We start from the raw sequence: 18,120 nt of genomic DNA on the forward strand, positions 1-18,120 counted from the left end.
CCTCAGTTGTGTGTTGTTTTTGGATGAGTAGACAGGCTCTGGAAGACAAGACTCCTCTTCATCCCTCTACAAACCTCTGTACAGCACAAGAATTATTCCTTATGTGAGGCCAAGGGAATTGCACCATAATAGCTGTGCCTGGCTTCTTATATGTTATTATTCATGTATTTATTCGATTTTTACATTGTAGTGAGTCTATAACAGGGCTGAGGCTGGACATGACGTGGCAACCATACATATATCAAGTGAGCACCTTAACCACTATGCAAAAGAGACAGGCTCATCTGCATTTGTGAGTATTGAGTTTTTAACTTCATCTCATCTCACTGACAAGGGTGAGAATCTGTAACGACAGTGTATCACACAAGAATAAAGTTAAAAGCAACATTCAAAAATATTTACACGATTTCTCATGACAGACTTAATCCAAAATGAATCCACAAGTCAGGTCCAAGAGTAGCTAATGTGGCTTTGCTCCCTGTTCTGCTCACATTAGAAATAAATCCCAGCTCTGATGCAGTTTTGTTTGTCTTCAGTGTAGACACACTAAAGCTGGATTTGACTCTGCAGTGCAGTTCTTTGATCTGTGCATGTGTAAAGCACATACGCAATCAATCAGTCGTTATTTTTTTTATACGGCTTAGTTTGTTTTCACATTCTAATGCTGGTAAAATGACTGGCAGTAATAAATTCAGACTCAGTACAACCCCAGGAGGTGGGTTAGTTAGTCCAGCAGTCAGTCCTACTCGAAGACAGATTGAGGTAAGTGTGAACAAAGTGCTTTGGTGCGCACTCAACACTACTCTATAGTGCCAGTGTGGAAAAAGTATAAAAAGTGAGTGATTTATTATAGTGTTTTGGCTCCTGGCATAGGCGTACTATTACCATGGGAAATCTGCAAAATTACTAATGAAATAAACTTGCATAACGGTCAAAGAGACTGCACATACATTTACTCAAACTGAGTACCAAGGAGCATAATCCAGGTGAGATGAATCGAATCTATATGACCCTTTAACAGCCCCATATCCAAGGAGCACTACTGACGGCTCCATAAACTCTTTAAATTGTTCAGTTTGCAGTTTCTGCCACAGCGTTTGCTGGAATTGGCAGTATCCAGTATTTTCTAGCTCTGCTCTGTGAGCCCAGTACCTACTGTACTGTAATTCTACTTGGCAAGAAACTTTATCCAGGAATTATAAAACAGACTGCGCTGGAAAGTGAAACAAGATGTCGCCGGGGACTCTGTCCGCTTTTCATTACCTCTCAGTGTGTACAGTAATACAATATTTCAAGAACTTGCCCATTACAATTTTTTGGGGTGTCTGGGTGTCTGACAATTTACTCGCAACGCACTGCATTAATCACATCTGTGGTAAAGCCCAAAGGGTCAGGGAATTTATTTTGCCTGCCATGTCGGATCACATCTGCCAATGTGGGCCAGAACCCAGAAGTCCTTGGTTAGACAATACTTAAAGTAATATTTTTTTTTTATTATAAAACCATTACCATCCTTTATTTTATTGTATATTTTATCATTGTGGTGGTAGTTACAATAAAACTGTGTTTGACACATGGAATGTAATGACGTACTAAAGTCACAATGGAAATCGCGATATGCAGGTCACAGTACGATATGTATCTCGATACATGTGATGGTGCTGATAGACTACTTGTATGATGCATAATAAGATCAAATGATCATTTAATGACAGTCTATTTTGTTAAAAAACAAAATTAAATTAAATACGTATTCATATCAACTATAAGATACACTCTTTGTTCAATAATCATTCAGTGGACAACAATGAATTATGTTGTGCTTTTGGTCGTGTATCACAAAACTAAATGATACATACCTCTATTACGATATGAGGTATCATGTAAAGAAAGTATCACAATTCATTCATTAATTCATTGTTACACTCCTAGTTTGATAGGTATTTTCACAACTGAATGATATTTAACACGGAAAATTAAAAAATATGATATAGACTTGTCAGATGCTCATTATTAGATTATAGTTTCTGGATTTTCTAAATGGGTGAGCACACATTTAAAGGTGGCAGTCATATCCATATAGTAAACAGGACCTTGATTTCATGTCTAACCTTAAGGACAGCATCGCCTTCAGTGCCATGCCACCACATGACACACTGGGGTATTGCTTGGGTTTCCCAGCAGTGCAACTATCTAAACTCTATAACAAAGATATGAGATATGCAAATACAGGAGGAGAACATGAAAATGTAAATCCTATCATTTTCAGCAAACACTTGTCTAGAATAACCTTCCAGAACAATTCAAAAATATATTTGCTGCCCATGATGCCCAATCCCATTGACAGAGTTCAGTATCTAAACCCATCTTTTTTATAGTTCTATACAGTGATCACACTTTATTTTTATTTTGACTTTCATATAAAAAAAAACTCATGTATTGAAAAAAGTGAATTACTGAAGGGCTGTTATACAGGTAAAAGCAACACTCTACAATTTAAATTCAGCATGGCCTAACACTGAACTAATCAAATAAGTAAATTATCAAATGGAGAAATAGCGAGTGGCCACCACAGTTCAGAAACACATTTACAATATTTGGCTGTATATGTGCCAGACTGACAAATCTAAACCAGTAAGCCACACTGTCAGGTAGATGAATATGTTTGAAGGGTGTTCCTACCTGGCTTTATGTGTACGATTGCTCAAAGGGTTTCCCGTTCGGTTTGAAAACAAAAAGCCTCCTGAGCCGTTAGTGCGCCGGGTCACAGCCAGCTGCAGTGTCCCGTTCAAGCTGAGGGAGGCAGTGTGCTCGCTACTGTCATAGTCGGGGTCCAGACGGCCCACCTCAGTGGAGTAGAGTGGCTCCCCCTTAGCAAACAGCCGGTTTGTCGTCATGTTCACCACCAGCTCCTCTGAGCCGACCACACCCCCCAGCAGACTATTCCGAATCAGATTTTCAGAATCCGGCACCAGTTCTTCTGAGGTTGACTTGGAGACTATTGCGACAGAAGTGAAGATGTGATCTCCCACGCTGTTCGGTCTGCTGGCGTTCAGCTCTGAAATTTGAGAAAGGAAAGTAAGTTGCAAAGGCTGGGCTCACACTCCCCAAGCCAATGTCATGATAAACACTATGGTGTGCTACCGGTCTTGTATCACAATTCAAATGATATATACCTCTATTACTATATGTGTGTGAATATACATGTCATGATTCATTGATACACCCCCTAGTTTGATGGATATTTTCACAGCTTGACTCCTCTACAGGGGTTACAGTCCTTAACCTTTATAAATGTTTCCCAAACTAAAAGCATAGCTAGGTGTAATAAAGCATGGTAACGAATTATAAGAATAGTGAGGTATTTTAAAGCATATTAATAAACATGGCAAACCAGGATAAACTATGGAAATGCGTAGTATAACTATGGGAAAAGAATGGGAAAACTGCAAAACTGCTGAGCAAAAATACCTCAGTAAACTTGTATAAATACCTCAGTAAACTTGTATAAACTTGCACAATCTTGTAAATGTTAAAGCATTTTCAAGCTACATTATTGTTGTTACTGTCTGTGACAGAAATACAATGAACCTTGGTTGTAAATCTCCCTCCCAACCCGCGAGGGCACTAAGCAAGGACAGAGTTATTTGGACGGGCTGGCTTGATAGTTCTTTCCCCGGGTCAGGAAGTCGGTCAGTCTGGAAAAAGGCGAGACTCTGTTGCAAGAACGTAATGACCTGGAATGGAATCAATGTAGCAGCTGCAGATTGTAAAGGCAGCTGCATTCATTTACCAAGGGTTCATGTGTGACAGCATATAAGGGGGACAGAGAATCGTAATCTCTTCCTTCGCATTGGTCTGTAACGAGTTAAAGCCCGAAGGACAGTAAAAGCGTGTTGTTATTGAAATTCGTGAGTGTTGTGTTTTTGTTTGTTTGTAATTGTCTCGTCTCGTCTTGTACGTTACCAGACAGTTAACATAGTTCCAGAGCTGTCGCCAGGGGGCAGCAGGAAACCGGACAACACTGCACCTTTGTCACAAATAAAACTGTATTTGCACCACTAGCACTAATTCACGCACTAACGCACTTGTGTATGTGTTTTGTGTGGTTGTATAATAAAACAGGATTATTATTTGCAGGGCAACACAGGGATTATAAATTATGTAATACATGCCACTGTATTACTCCCCTCCATTATTATTTACTGTTTGTTTTGCCGTCAGGCACTAGACTTAAAAATAAATAAAACAAACCTTTTAACCTGTGTCCGCTGCTCTTTAACCACCTGTACACAATCCAACACTTTGCCACACTGTCCCGTTACCTCTTCATTATGCTTGCAGTCATTTTGAGTGGTTCTTATTTCAGTTACTTCAATGATGTGCTTTAGTTTTTGATGAATGTGTTAAGGTGCTTCAACTATGAGTTCAGGAGTTGCTCTTCAGTTCTAGTTGCCAAGGTGTCTCCCTGCTAACTGCTGTAAGAATATAGTAATATTTTGAAATACCTGTGGGTATCGAATCGAGAACACTGACCTCTTAGGATGTGCTAGTATAGTAAAGATTGCAGCAGAAACTTTAATAGAATCTGGCTTCTTGGTTCCTGTAGTACATTAGATCCCCCTTAATAAAAACGCTTATTTTAATTCTTGCCGCAGTAATTCAGATAAAAGGCAGTAGTACAGCATACAGTGCCCAGTTAAAAGGTCATAGTGTCAAATTAGTTTTCTACAGTCAGAAAGTAAGGAAGAGAAAAAAGTAAAAATATTGGAACAATGGGACAACAGTTCTTATATGAGAAAATGTAAGGAATTGGCCTTTAAAGCTGTTTTCCCTTTAGGGAATAAAACTAGTGCATTTTGTTGAGCTGGCTGCTTCCCAATTCCCCTGCACCACAGCACTGCAGAGAGAAAGCATTGCTCTGTTACAGGGCAGCCACCCTTACATAACCCCTGCCTCTGCAGTGAAGAGTGAGACACACACTCAAAGCCCATTAGCAGATGTGTTTGCGATCTGTAGATTTACAGCCACAAAATGTAACTCTTTGAATTTTTCATCCTCTTCCTGTTTTTTATATCTGTCCTTATGCATAAAGCATGAGTCCATAGGGGCAGTGCGTGCACTTTAAAAAAGGGGCCTTTTTTTATTTTAGCTGAAATTGTCTAGTCTACTATTTCCTGGACTCTCTCCCTCTTGTGGTTTAGGTGCTCTCAAAGCAGCAGTGCTGGAGCTAAAGGCGTGCTGTTGGTACAGACAGCCAGAGTCACACTGCCAGTTTCCCTGGATGTGGATGCAGAGTGTGTCTGGTTATACCGTCTTGCCAGGTTTGAAATTGCTGGCTGTGAGCACCCAAGATGGCGAGCCACAGTACGCTGCCCAAGTCCAGCCTCCAACATGTCGATTGCACAAAGGCGCTGCTCCCTTGACAGACATGGCATGTTGTTTTTTTTCTGTGATTTGCTTTATTGCTTTTATTCAAGCTTGCAATACAACAGCTGAAATCACTCCATATCCAGTGTCCAATCAACTGCCTCACTAATTAGGTGATTAAGTGCACATGCTTCAGTCATAGTCACTCAAGCGTGTCGTGGTCAAGGATGAATGATCGAGTGAAGAAACCAAAAACATCTTGTCAATGTCCATCATTTATATACCTTATTTTTTTTCGAAAATAAACGTGTTATAATAGTGATAAGTTTCTTTTGATGCTTATAGATCATAGAGGCGATCGTCGGGTTCGAGTGAAGCAGGACTCAGGGGACAAGGTGGGATTACAAATAATAATATAAACAACAAATCCCTGTTTGGGCCAGGGTTCACGCCAAAAAAAAAGATCAAAGTAGCTCTCTCACTCTCTAAAAACCCTTCCCTAACCCTATCACCCAGCTCTCGTGCTCTCATTCCCACTCTCCAGACTTGCCTCAGGATATAATAATAATAAAATACATACAGATAGGACAAGACAAACAAACGAGACAGACAAAGACATTGCCTGCGTCATTGCAATATATAGTGGGATAGAATGTATCTGCTGTACCATAACTTAGGGGTTTTAGGACCGTGGTGAGTAAGTGCTGGCTGTGATTTTGGAACTCCACGGAAGGTTGGGAGTCAAAACGGATTCCAGTTTCCAAACAACTGAACACAGGTGCAGCTGGTTAAACTGTGTAAGGGAGTAGACACTACCAGGAAAAGGGGTAGTGTCTCTAACTGTGTTAGGTACTGCTCCAAGCAAGCTAGGATTTTGTTTGTTGTTTTTGTTTCATTGTAAATAATAAAAGTGCATAAAACAGTGCGAAAATATAAACACTGACTATGAGACTTTCTTGGCGCACCTACAAAAGAGGCGATAGAGCCCCAGGTCATTCTGACTAGAGGGTATCCCAAAACAATGGGTTTCTGTCACCGTGACTACCAATGTGACACTTGTACTGCTGGCCACTTTTCAACTAAAAGAAAATAAGTAGTCATTAGGGAAAGGATCAAGCATTGTGCAGCACCTCAAAAACTTATCTAGCTGAATGTTAGCAAAGAGTTTATAACAGTGGGTACATCACATTTTTATTTTCAGGATTTGATGACATTTTCTCAGTATGTCTGTAAGTACTATATTAGTCACCCTGTTTTGAATGTAATGTTTAACTGAACTCAAGTATAATATACAGTATAAAGTAGAATATGTGCATTTATAGCTGCCCTGTTAGTCGTGGTGTGCTCAGGATATAAGTATCCTCTGCAGGGGATGAAATTTAGGGATACAGTGGAGGCGTGTGTAGCTGCATCCGTGTGTACGTAATGCATGGCACACTTTAGATTTATCCATACATCTGTAAAACATGGTGTTAGCGTTATTAAGTTATTATTTTCTGGTGAGAATTGCATGTGTCTACATTGGGCCATCTGTATGTCACACAAAATACAATCGAAAGGAACAATAAATTAAAAGAAAACTATTGCATTTCATATCTTCCAATATAAATAAATCCACATAATTCTGCTACTAATTTTTGTGTATTCATATGTAAAATGAAGCAACCTTCAACCTTGAATACACAAAGGTCTCTCATTCGTTTTCCTTGTTGGAGAAACCTATAAAACTATTGTATCGTATCGAGTCACACAGTGAGTAACATCCTGGATTCCATATTATGAAATAAACAAATGTAGACAGTCCGTGTCTTTAGAGACGGAAAGAGAGAAAGCGTCTGGAACCCATACTTGGACCTTTCACTCAGAGTAAATAAACACCTGTTAATGTTATTAAACTAGAAATAAACAACTTTAGGGCCCTTAAGTTCAACAAAGTTATTTATTTAGGTTATTATTCTAACAAAGGCTGTTATTGCCAAAGCACACTGGTTTGAAATAATAAAATTAACATTAAAAAGAAGAGTCTCCTTTTGTTTTTAAGCTTTCTAAAAATGTTTGTTTCAATATTTGATGTTCTTGTCTCTGGTCATTAATTTTTTCATGAAACTGGTATGTCGGAGGAACGTGGCTTGGAAACTGTTCAGTAGTCAAAGGAATCTCAAGGTTTTCTGTAGCCGTTTAATCTGTTTTGTGTCTAAGTCTCAAGGATTTTGGTGTCATTTAAATTAGCTTTTTTATTATATTTTGGACTGGATCGCTAAAGCTACGTGGAATTCATATGGTCTTTTAAAGCGAGTTTCAAGACTGTAAAGACCTGTTAGCTTTTAAAGGACATCTACCTACAGTGTTGGGAAAGTTCCTTTTAAAAAAGTAATCCATTACAGTTACAAGTTACTTAAACACAAAAAAACAGTGTTATTATATATAACTTGCAGTAAGTAATGACAGCTTTAGTAGCAAGTGATTTTCAAACAACATTCGTTAATAAAATCAATCCATTAATGCTTTGAAATTGAGTTGATGATGTTGTTAAAGGACACATTTCTTGTTAAAAAGCTTGTCATGTATACATCACTTCCTGCCTCAATGACTAGATAAGGGGAACTCGTTAATCAAAATGCATATTAACGAGAGCAAGAAAAATGAATGGAAGCGTAATTCTCTGTTATGGAAACTGCTAGCGTACAGGAAGACGGCTCTCCCACCAGCGAGCAGCAGCCAAATGGAAATGAAATTAAAAAACAAAATGGGAATGTCTATTTTGTGTATAATTTGTAAACTTCATTTAAAATCGTGCCTTTTGTCATGCAGAATGTACAATTATTTTGAACGCTTCAAATATAAAATGCTGATTTACGATTATCTGGCGTGTTGGTAAAAATCGGACGGCATGGATAAAAAAAAGAAAAACTTAAACCAATCCATGTCAAAGATCTGTTGCCTGTAAGGAAACTGTACTGTAATATCAAGTATGCCATTCTCTATACCAAGATTTCATTCAAATTAACTCCTGATAAATTGTGACAGTTAACGTGAATTTCCTTTTAAATTCCCACACAAACAAAATAAGAAGCACTGCTCGTTAAGATATTAATATTATTTTGTAAATCAACAGAATTTCGGAAATCACATTAGCACGATGATTCAATAACAAAATAGGCACAACGACCACTTGAAAATGCCAAAATCAATGCTAGAGACCGATTTGATGATTAACACTGGAGTTATCATTGACGACCTGTTGAAAATCCTGCCCAGTGTAAGAAGTTACAGTAACTTATTACTTTGAACTATTTACAAACAGGTACTTTTCATGCACAGTGTAAATGTCACAGAGAAAAATTTCAGTTTGGTAGAGTATTCTTTAAATTCATACCCTCCTCTCTCGCAAGATGATATGAAAAGCACGTTCATGTGTCTTGTAAGTGTTTCCTTGTACTGATAAAGTGTTTTATGATTCCCATGTTATGCATTAGCCGTAGACTTTTTTTTTAAATATAAATAAGTCGTTTAGTTACCTGTCTGAAAAATGAACCTTTGCAAGTTACTGAAAAATGTAATCTGATTACAGTAACGTGTTACATATAATGCCTTACTCCCCAACACTTAGAGGTTTATAATTACCTGTATTCCGCTGCCTTGCCTGGACCCCCGACTCGCAGTCTATAGCAGCTGTCTCTTCATAAACCTCATTGGTTTCCTGGCCTTTGCTCCCAACAGCGCCCCCTGCTGTGGACTTCTCTAGCACCTGGTTTCCGTTTCCAGTTGTATCCTTTGCTGCCTTAGCATACATGCTGCCATTGTGTGGGTGCAGGGTGTCGGTCTCCATGGAAATGGGGCCCCTGGTCTTGCCCCCTGTGCCACGACTCTCAGTTCCCGAGTAGAGGAGGGTCTGCAGGGTGGCAGAGCGAGGGTCTCTTAGCACGGTGTACTCATAAGTGATGTAAGGGCTCCTGCCATTCTGATTCCATACCTGCATCCAAGAGAAAAGGGAACCCAGCATTACACAAGCATAGGTGTGGAGAAACGTATGTTTGCTGCATCCTTTTTTTCACAATCCTGCACAATCAACGTTCTCTAGCCCAGGGCTGTCCAACATATGGCTCATTGAACTCTATGGCTCATTTGATTTAGAGGCTGACGTTTTTTGATAGAAGCAATTCAGAATGCAAACAGCAAATGGTGGTAAATATCCTTAATGAACATAAAAAGGTTCTCTGTTATTATTTGTATTGTTTTTTTTTATGGTTCTTGAAGAACTGCCTGGTCAAAAGTATAGCTCTTTCAAGGTGTCAAGCTTACCATGTTTTGCCATTCACTAAACATGTTTTTATATAATTCTGTCTTACAATGAACCTAGTTTATTCCCAGTAGTACTCAAGGTCAGTAACTGAGTAAAATGTGGTGGACTGTAGAAATGTACCAGAACATTAATCGCCTGATCAATAGGCCCTTGCGCGACAATGTACTCGATGCCGGTCTCGTACACATCCATGGGTCTCCTGTACTTGAAAATGGTCCCGGCTGCGTGGAAGTTCTGGGGGCTGTCGACCTTGTAGTCTCCATTGAAGAAGAAGCTCCCAGCCAGATCTGTGACAGCTGCAGATGGAAGCACACAGAATTAAATGCCATTCCAAAAATAAAACCATTTCTACGGCTTGGTGGGACTGCATTAAGTGTAACAGTGGCGAGGCGGGGTGCAAAACCAATCACCACACATACCGCTAGCCAGCGTCTTAATCACTATGCAAAAGAACTAGGCTTGTCTGCATTCCTGCTTATGGAGCTTTTAACCTCCTCCCAACGACAAATGACACTGCACCACACGACATATAAGTGCAAAAAGACAATCCTACAGCTGTGTATTACTATCTTATGTGAAAATAAAAATGATATAGAGCCATTTCCGGACTGATTAGCTGCTGTGTTGAGAGGTGTAGTTCTTCCTACACAGTGTTGTCTGTCTGTAGTTTTCAGTGGAGTTTCCTATCTCTCTTTAGAGGTCTGCGGTGTCAAAAGAGTTAAACTGCTTGAGGCAAAATCATCATTGCACTGAGAGTTTCAGGATTCTAAAGTCTCTTCAGCTTGGTGTGCTTCTACAATAGAAAAAAGGTGCTGCTCTGAACTTGACAGTCTGGCACTGTCTGTGGGGTTCATGCTACCAGTGTGGGTATTCCAAAGAGAAATTAGTTTCCATAAATCGATGACCGCCTCCTGGGAAGAAAAGTACATCACAAACACTAGCCAGTCAAGCAGAGAGATTCACCTGTTCCAATAGAAAAATCGAATATCTTATAAGTGTTGACGTTGGCTGCATGTCATTTTGAGTAATCTTGTCCTACAGGCTTAGCACGAATATGTTACACTGATGGCATCTTTTGTGAGGATGTCAAAGTTTATGGACTTCAGTGGCAAAAGAAAAGTTATACCAAATATTAACCATAGAGGGAATCAGTGGTAAGACATTACATGCTGAGGGGCACAAGTGTGTGTGTGTGTGTGTGTGTGTGTGTGTGTGTGTGTGTGTGTGTGTGTGTGTGTGTGTGTGAAGGGGCGGTAAGAGTCACAGTGCTGCGTGTGTGTGTGTGTGTGTGTGTGTGTGTGTGTGTGTGTGTGTGTGTGTGTGTGTGTGTGTGTGTGTGTGTGTGTGTGTGTGTGTGTGTGTGTGTGTGTGTGTGTGTGTGTGTGTGTGTGTGTGAGTGGTGGTCTCAGTGTGTGTGTGTGTGTGTGTGTGTGTGTGTGTGTGTGTGAAGGGGTGGTGAGAGTCACAGTGCTGTGTGTGTGTGTGTGTGTGTGTGTGTGTTGTGTGTGCTGTGTGTGTGTGTGTGTGTGTGTGTGTGTGTGTGTGTGTGTGTGAAGGGGTGGTGAGAGTCACAGTGCTGTGTGTGATGGGGCGGTCAGTCACTGTGCTATTAATAGAGCTGGAAGCATGTGCTCTCCTCTCACTGTGTCTGTGGAGCTGCCACAGGAATGGGTGTGTGAGCTGCAGCCCCCCAGTGCCAGACAGAGTCCTGTCTGTGTGAAGCTCAGGGCCTTGTTTCCACTGTAAACACTGTAATCAGGAAGGACCCACCCAAAATATCAGCAGACTTCTTCCTCTCAATGATCTGGATGTCCCGGGAGCCCTCTGGGATCTCAGTTATAAAGGAGTAACCTGCAGTGTGGAAACAAGGAGTATTATACTGTGCCTGGACCCCCCCCCCCCCCCCCCCAAACACACACACACACACACTTTTACTCTGAAAGAATAAAGCTGCCAACATGTTTTTTAAATGCCCTCCTTGTGGCAGTGTGGCACTGCTGTGTATTAAATCACTTTTTTTCATAAACTGTAATTCATTTAAATTAGCAAATGTTTTCTCATGGGCTGAAATTTAATCCTAATTGCTCTATAATCATTGAAGTCATTGTGAGAAGCGAATATTCCTTCAGCTTTAAACTGCAAGAGAAAGCAGCATGAAAGGGTTTGCATGACCACATTTGCTTTAGTGTTAAAGAAACAAGGCTGTGGTAATCTGTTTATTCAGTACGTGCAGTTTTGTATGAAATCTGAACCGATACAAAGTGAGTTACAGGAAAATGATTCCATCTAGGGTTTATGTGACGTCACAAACTACGAGACCATTACATCAAGTAGTTTATAAACTGTCACGGATCAACTCTCTAAGACCCACTTGTTCTCGTTTGCTTTCCATGCTCTTTAAGCCTGATATCTGCTATTAGCAGTGTATTGTTGTTACTATTTCATGTATTATGCTACTATATCATGTATTATGCATTTTTCAACGTATTTAATGTATTATGCATTGTTTTGTTTTTTTACTGTATCATGTCTTGTGCATTTTTCTGTATTTCAAGTATTATAGATTTTCTTTTTGTTACTGCATCTTGTAAAGCACTTTGTGATGGTGTTCTACTATGAAAGGCGCTATATGAAAGAAAAGTTGGTTGATTGATTGATTAATTGATTTCGTTATATATACATGTCCCCTTGTCTTCATTTTTTTTTTTGGCTAGCAGTGTTTTGAAAGTAAATTGCACTACTTATTTTAAAATTACGAGCGTCAGGGTAAAGTCAGATGCTCTACACTAAACTTTTTTAATGAATGTTACAAGAAGTATGAGCTTCCCTTGTGTTTTGCAGCTTTATCCCCAGATTTCTTCATCCAGCATTGTGGCCTACCCACTTTTTTTTTGTATTTGACATGAGGTCCAGACACCCGTTCCAGTGGCAAGGCCAATGCAGAGCTCACTGTGTGCCCCCAGCCGAACCTGGCAGCTGGTATGACACCCTACACTCCAAGCAGCTCTCCTTCTGCTAGGAGAGCAATGAGGAATCATAGATGCAGAGATGGGAAAAAAGGAGACGTCTTCATCTTTGCTATAACAAAAAGCTCTGCTTACACACCTTATATTCAATTTAATTTCACCTTTCAAATCATATCCACCATTCAACGCTTTTTTCTGTCATGAACCAACCAGCTGCTTCCCATAATGACTGACATCCCTTGCAGCCAGTAAGCTGCTTTTACCTTCTGAGTTAAAATGACCTAGGAAGTAAAACGGTAACAGACTACCGGAACACAAGCCATGCAAACTGAGAGCTTCCTGTTTAGTTTGGTACCAGATTACATTTTTTAAAATAAAAATGCTATTTTTCTTTTTTTTTTTTTCATGTGCATCTTTCAAAACAGAGCTACATGGTGATTGAAAGTGTAGGACTGGTAAGGTTTATTAAATTATTTCAAAATAAGCTTCTCTTTATCTTTGAAACACAACTCTAAGTGCAGACAAGTGAAGAAAATGTATGAACATTGAAAAAGCTACTATTAAAAGGAAGGGACATTAAGATGGCCCAAGTGAAAAAATACAATTCAGTATTTTTTTATTAAGAAAAAAAGAAAAAATTAATCTTGTTCCTCACCCAATTGTGATGTTCCTTTCCTGAAGTTCCCTGTGACCCTTATGCAGCTGCTCCCATTCCCCTGACATACGCCACACTTGTCCAGTGTGTGGGTGGAGAACAGCACTCCATCACATCCAATGGGCTGTAACAATACAGGGGAGAGTGATGGCTTTCAGATCAATTTCATTTGCACAATTACATTGGTCCCATGGTATCCCATCGTCTCAAGACAATTCTTTTAAAAGTACTGTAGGCCGCCTGAGTTTATAGAACTTCATACTGCCAACCACTGCAATGCAATATCTTGAAGTGTAATGGTTGTTCTCAGAGGCATATCATAAAGCATGTATGTATTAAATGTATCCCTGTGTTCTCTACTTAGAGCTTGTAAAGTAATTCCCTTTTTTTCTATGTGGTTTGAATGGCACTGACCACATCCAAAACCACTTCAATATGAAGCTGTCTATCCAGGTTATTATCTACAGCCATTAGGGAGTACACACAATCCTATTCTAACATTTTTAACAAGTGTTGTCTTCAAAATATGATTTTGCTATTGTTGCAATTTGCAACAGATTCTTTTCAATGTTTGCTTTTGGCAGTGTGGCAATATTAGTGTGGATATTCTCCTTGCCCAATTCATGACACCCAAATCTCTCCGATTTTATCTTTATACTATTTGCCTTTGAAACAATTAAATGATATTTAAGTGAAAACAAATAGGTCAATACTTGAACAAAGTATATTAATTAGTTATTATTTTTTATTCACTTACAGCGCCCAATTAGAACACCTAATTATGTTCCCCTCACCACAGCAATTCCCCACAACAATTCAGGAGAGCTGAAGTTCAGTGGGTATCCTCCGATACCACGACCGAGCCACGTGCCTCTTTACACCCAGGAATGTGTGTGGATGTCCTTTTGAACTCACCAAGCGACTGGCCAGAAGGGTCGGCTTTACTGTTTTGCCTCCCTAACCCACGACAGCACCAGAGCCAATGAGACGCTCCCTCTGAAATCCCCAGCGAGTACCAGTGAGTTCGCACAGCCAGGACCAGAGCCTGCACCGGACTGTATAACTTACCCTGTACATCACGCGGTCTTCTTCTTACAAGGTATTAAGCGCTTTGTGGTCCACTATGAAAGGAGCTATATAAAATAAAGATTGATTGAAGGTATGCGACACAGGGACCCCTGCTTAATCTTACCAACAGTTGCGGATGGTGGCCAAAAAAAATGGGGGAGGCAGAAAAAAGGCAGAGGGCTTGGGGTCCCCCCAGCAAACAGTAGAATTGTATTATTATATTCTGACTGACAACACTTTTTATATTATTATTATTATAATTAGGAAATCCCCTAAAGAAAAGGCATTCTTGGGGTAAATGTGGGGAAGCTTAAATTGCCCATCGGAAACACTTTACAATAATGGCTGCGAAGTCAATAGAGTTTCATAGGATTGCATTGGAGTAACGTCTGAATATCATGTTTTGTTATTATATTGTAATGATTTTTGTTATCCTGAAGATAATATTAAAAAATGGCCACAAATGCATAATGAATTCAAGAGGGAGAACACAAGCTTAGAAGAAATTGCACTGGAATTTGCTGCCATTATTTTAAAGCGTAACCCAAATGTCTTAGAAAAAGTGAAAATTGGTGACTGTTCACCAACCTCACACCTGCCGTTGACGCAGACCCCTCTGTAGTCACTGTACTTGCAGGACGTCCCGTCCCGCGCTGGCACCATCAGCTGTCTCTGCCCGTCCACCGTAGTGCAGTGCAGATCACACGGCTTGCTGGAGATGTGCACGTAGTCATCTGCAAAGGTACAGGGCAGGATAGTGTGAAGCATAGTCAAATACAATAACAGCATCCATACATGACAGCAGAAGGTACAAGGGCTTCAAATAGTATGCACTGTATGGCCAACTGCATAAAGATAGAATATTTCTGAAAGGCATTGAGGTCTATGTTAAAGTAATTGTAGCCAACAGAATAATTCCATAAATCCATTCTGCACTTCCATTAGTTACATAGGTCTTATATGTGTAGTTGTTAAAGAAACACATGTTATAGCAGAAATGTATTTTCATTTGAAAAGACACCTGGTACTACACCAGTCTTGCCTTACCTCCTTGGACATTTCAGCCCAGCAAGTCAGCAAGTTATTGGCTGAAAGTAAGTCAGTCAACAGGGAACCAGCTAATTGGTTACAGACAGGAATGAATCCAGTGAAGGGGTGGGACCATGTCACTTTCCAGGTGAAATGACCCGGGAAGTGCAAGACAGGCTAAAAACATGGCTTGCAAAAGGAGATTTCTTTAATCTTGTGTAGTCCCAGATATCATGTTTTAAAATAACATGTTGAAACCTGTGTTCTTTTCAAAACTGCACATTTGAGATATATATAGTGAGAAAATGTATTGAACTACTTTGTATTAGATATTGTGGTCATTCAATAAAAATGAGAAAAGGTCTGTGCAAAGAGCAACAAGTCACAATGTGGTGGTGTAAAGATTTGCCACTGTTTAGATCCTTCAAATAGTCTAAACATTTGTTTGCCTGGTGAGTCTTTATGGATTCAATGTACTGAATTACCTGGATACAATGGTTTCCACTGATAGTTCCTGCCATTGTACACTTGGGAGTTGAAAGATGAACACTGCTCCTCTCTGAAACTCCGTCCTGAAGGGGGGCATTCCTGTAAAGCATGACAGATCTGAGTGTTCTGACAGAGAGGCAAAATGTTGTACTGTCAGCCCACTATGTTAGCTGTCCAGGGATTTTCTGTTTTTTCCTGAGTACAGATAAGACCTCTGGAGTTTGGTTTTCAGTCCAATTATTAGGGCATTCATTTTACCCAATCCTTTGTTCACTAAATAGCACGATTTTATTGAGTAAGAATCCTCGTAAGTGAGCTGCTACTCCAACATAATATCCATTTGCAGCATAATTGCTTTGGACATTTTGTTTCTGCAATGACCGCTAATGTGTCATGTAGAGGTTCCTCGTCATTGGTATAAGGGGCTTTCAGATCACTCAGATTCATGTAGAATGGGATAGCAAAAGGGTTAATTGATGGAAAAAAATGTAATGATCTCCCAGGCAGAATAAAGTGGAGGTTGACTGCACATCTTGCCCATGCTGTGATAAGATAATGATATGGATTATGTAACTTTACTGCAGGTGCATTGGCACTTGCTGAGTCATTATCACTACCCCTTCCTTTTGGGACATTTAAGCTTGCTTAAACAGCTGGAACAATTTCCTTTTGTGTCCCAGAAGATACAATACAGCCATATGAGCACTTTGCCGCACTATGGCTGTCAGCCACTGATCGAACTTGTCAGCATAGAACAGCGGACAAGGCTGGAATAAGACGGGAAGCTAAAAGCAACCCTGGAATGTAACCAACTTATTTCACAAGGCTTTTAAATGATTTTGAAAAGAAACTGTGTTGGTCTTACACCAGACTGATTAAACACTTGTGTTACCATAGCGACAGAATCTTACCTGTTGATTTTAAGTAATTAATCAAATTAATTAAATCTACTAGCATCACCTGTATTTGGCATGTTTCATTGACTGAATGTCCTCCATGAATAATGTTTATACTTTTGGAGTAGAAGTGTCTAGAACAGGACAAGCCATGTTATTCATGTACATCTTCACAAAGACATACTTCCCCTTGGAATCAATGTTACACTCATGGATACAGTGCAATGCAACAGAACAGAGCTGTAGACAGGCATCAACTGCAAGGGTGCAAATGTGGCGCTATGGCACTAATTTCTAGCGCCAGGGTACCACATATAGCCACATTAAATGCTGACGCCAGTAGACATGTTTAATTTTTTTACGTTATTATTCTTCCTTAGCAACCATAGATGATGATAGCTTCTCATTGGGTCTGGATGGCTCACATGACCCCCCGCCCCCCACACACACACTCATCCACATACACAGGAGAGAAGGTTTGTGTCATGTGGGAGGTTTAACTGCAAAAACTGGTCGCAAACAAGACTTCACAGCACACTTCTAATCCTAAAAACAAACTGAAGAGCAAGGGTAGGGGGGCTTGATTAGGGCAGAGTTTGATAATTTAGCACCAGGCTCTGGTCCTAAACTTTCAAAACAGTTTAGCACCAATTTTCAAAAGAATTTGCACCCCTCAACTGGTTAACTGTAGAGAAAAAATGATTGACAGCAGTAAAATAATGGCTGTGAATTCAGAATGAATTCTGACTGAATACCACCTGAATACCACCTGAATAACATGTTCTTCACTTCTCTGAGTTCTGAAGTCATTCATTTTGAATTCAGCACTGTTAATTCATGTGGATTGAATGACCCGTATTCATTCCATGTTTCTAACAAATTATGCTCATCACAGGTATAAAGCATGCTGTCATGCCCAAATTAACACTTCCCATGACCTGCCGCTAATGCACGCTTGATCATTGTTTTAAAGTGTTACCAAACAATTACATAAATCTTACCTATTTTGCACTTTAATTTGCTGCATAGGTCTCAAATATCAGTTTTTAAAGAAACACACGCTGAAGCAAATGTATTTCATTTTAAAACATATCTGTTTCTACTTTAGTTTAAAGTATGTGCTGTTTTGTTATGCCTTTTTGGGGGTGGGGTGGGGGAATATGTCATTTCACCTCAGCAGTATCTTCTGGGTCAAAGCATGTTATTGACTGAACGCATGACAATCACCAGGGGAAGCAGCTAATTAAATCAATGAAGGGGTGGGGACAATTGTGCACCCTCCAGGTGAAATGACCCAGCAAGTGTAGCACTAACTGAACCAGGCATGGTGTTTTAAAATAAAAA

The 18,120-nt window shown here is 39.8% G+C and overlaps 1 protein-coding gene across 3 annotated transcripts in view; it reads right to left on the reverse strand.

The window, feature by feature from the left end:
• The window catches only part of LOC121307039 (ADAMTS-like protein 2), a 56,583-nt gene that overhangs the window by 19,059 nt on the left and 19,404 nt on the right, over window positions 1-18,120 (reverse strand). For 2 of the 3 annotated variants that reach the window (XM_041239115.1, XM_041239114.1), the window contains exons 5-11: window positions 15,877-15,979; window positions 14,951-15,096; window positions 13,295-13,418; window positions 11,444-11,524; window positions 9,794-9,969; window positions 8,995-9,343; window positions 2,683-3,058 (exon numbers count right to left, since the gene is read on the reverse strand). In XM_041239115.1, the coding sequence (XP_041095049.1) occupies window positions 2,683-3,058; window positions 8,995-9,343; window positions 9,794-9,969; window positions 11,444-11,524; window positions 13,295-13,418; window positions 14,951-15,096; window positions 15,877-15,979 (1,355 nt within the window). The remainder of the gene's footprint in view (window positions 1-2,682; window positions 3,059-8,994; window positions 9,344-9,793; window positions 9,970-11,443; window positions 11,525-13,294; window positions 13,419-14,950; window positions 15,097-15,876; window positions 15,980-18,120) is intronic. The other variant, XM_041239116.1, reaches the window with a different exon arrangement.

Source organism: Polyodon spathula, chromosome 52 (assembly GCF_017654505.1).
Source record: "Polyodon spathula isolate WHYD16114869_AA chromosome 52, ASM1765450v1, whole genome shotgun sequence".
Classification (NCBI taxonomy): Eukaryota; Metazoa; Chordata; class Actinopteri; order Acipenseriformes; family Polyodontidae; genus Polyodon; species Polyodon spathula.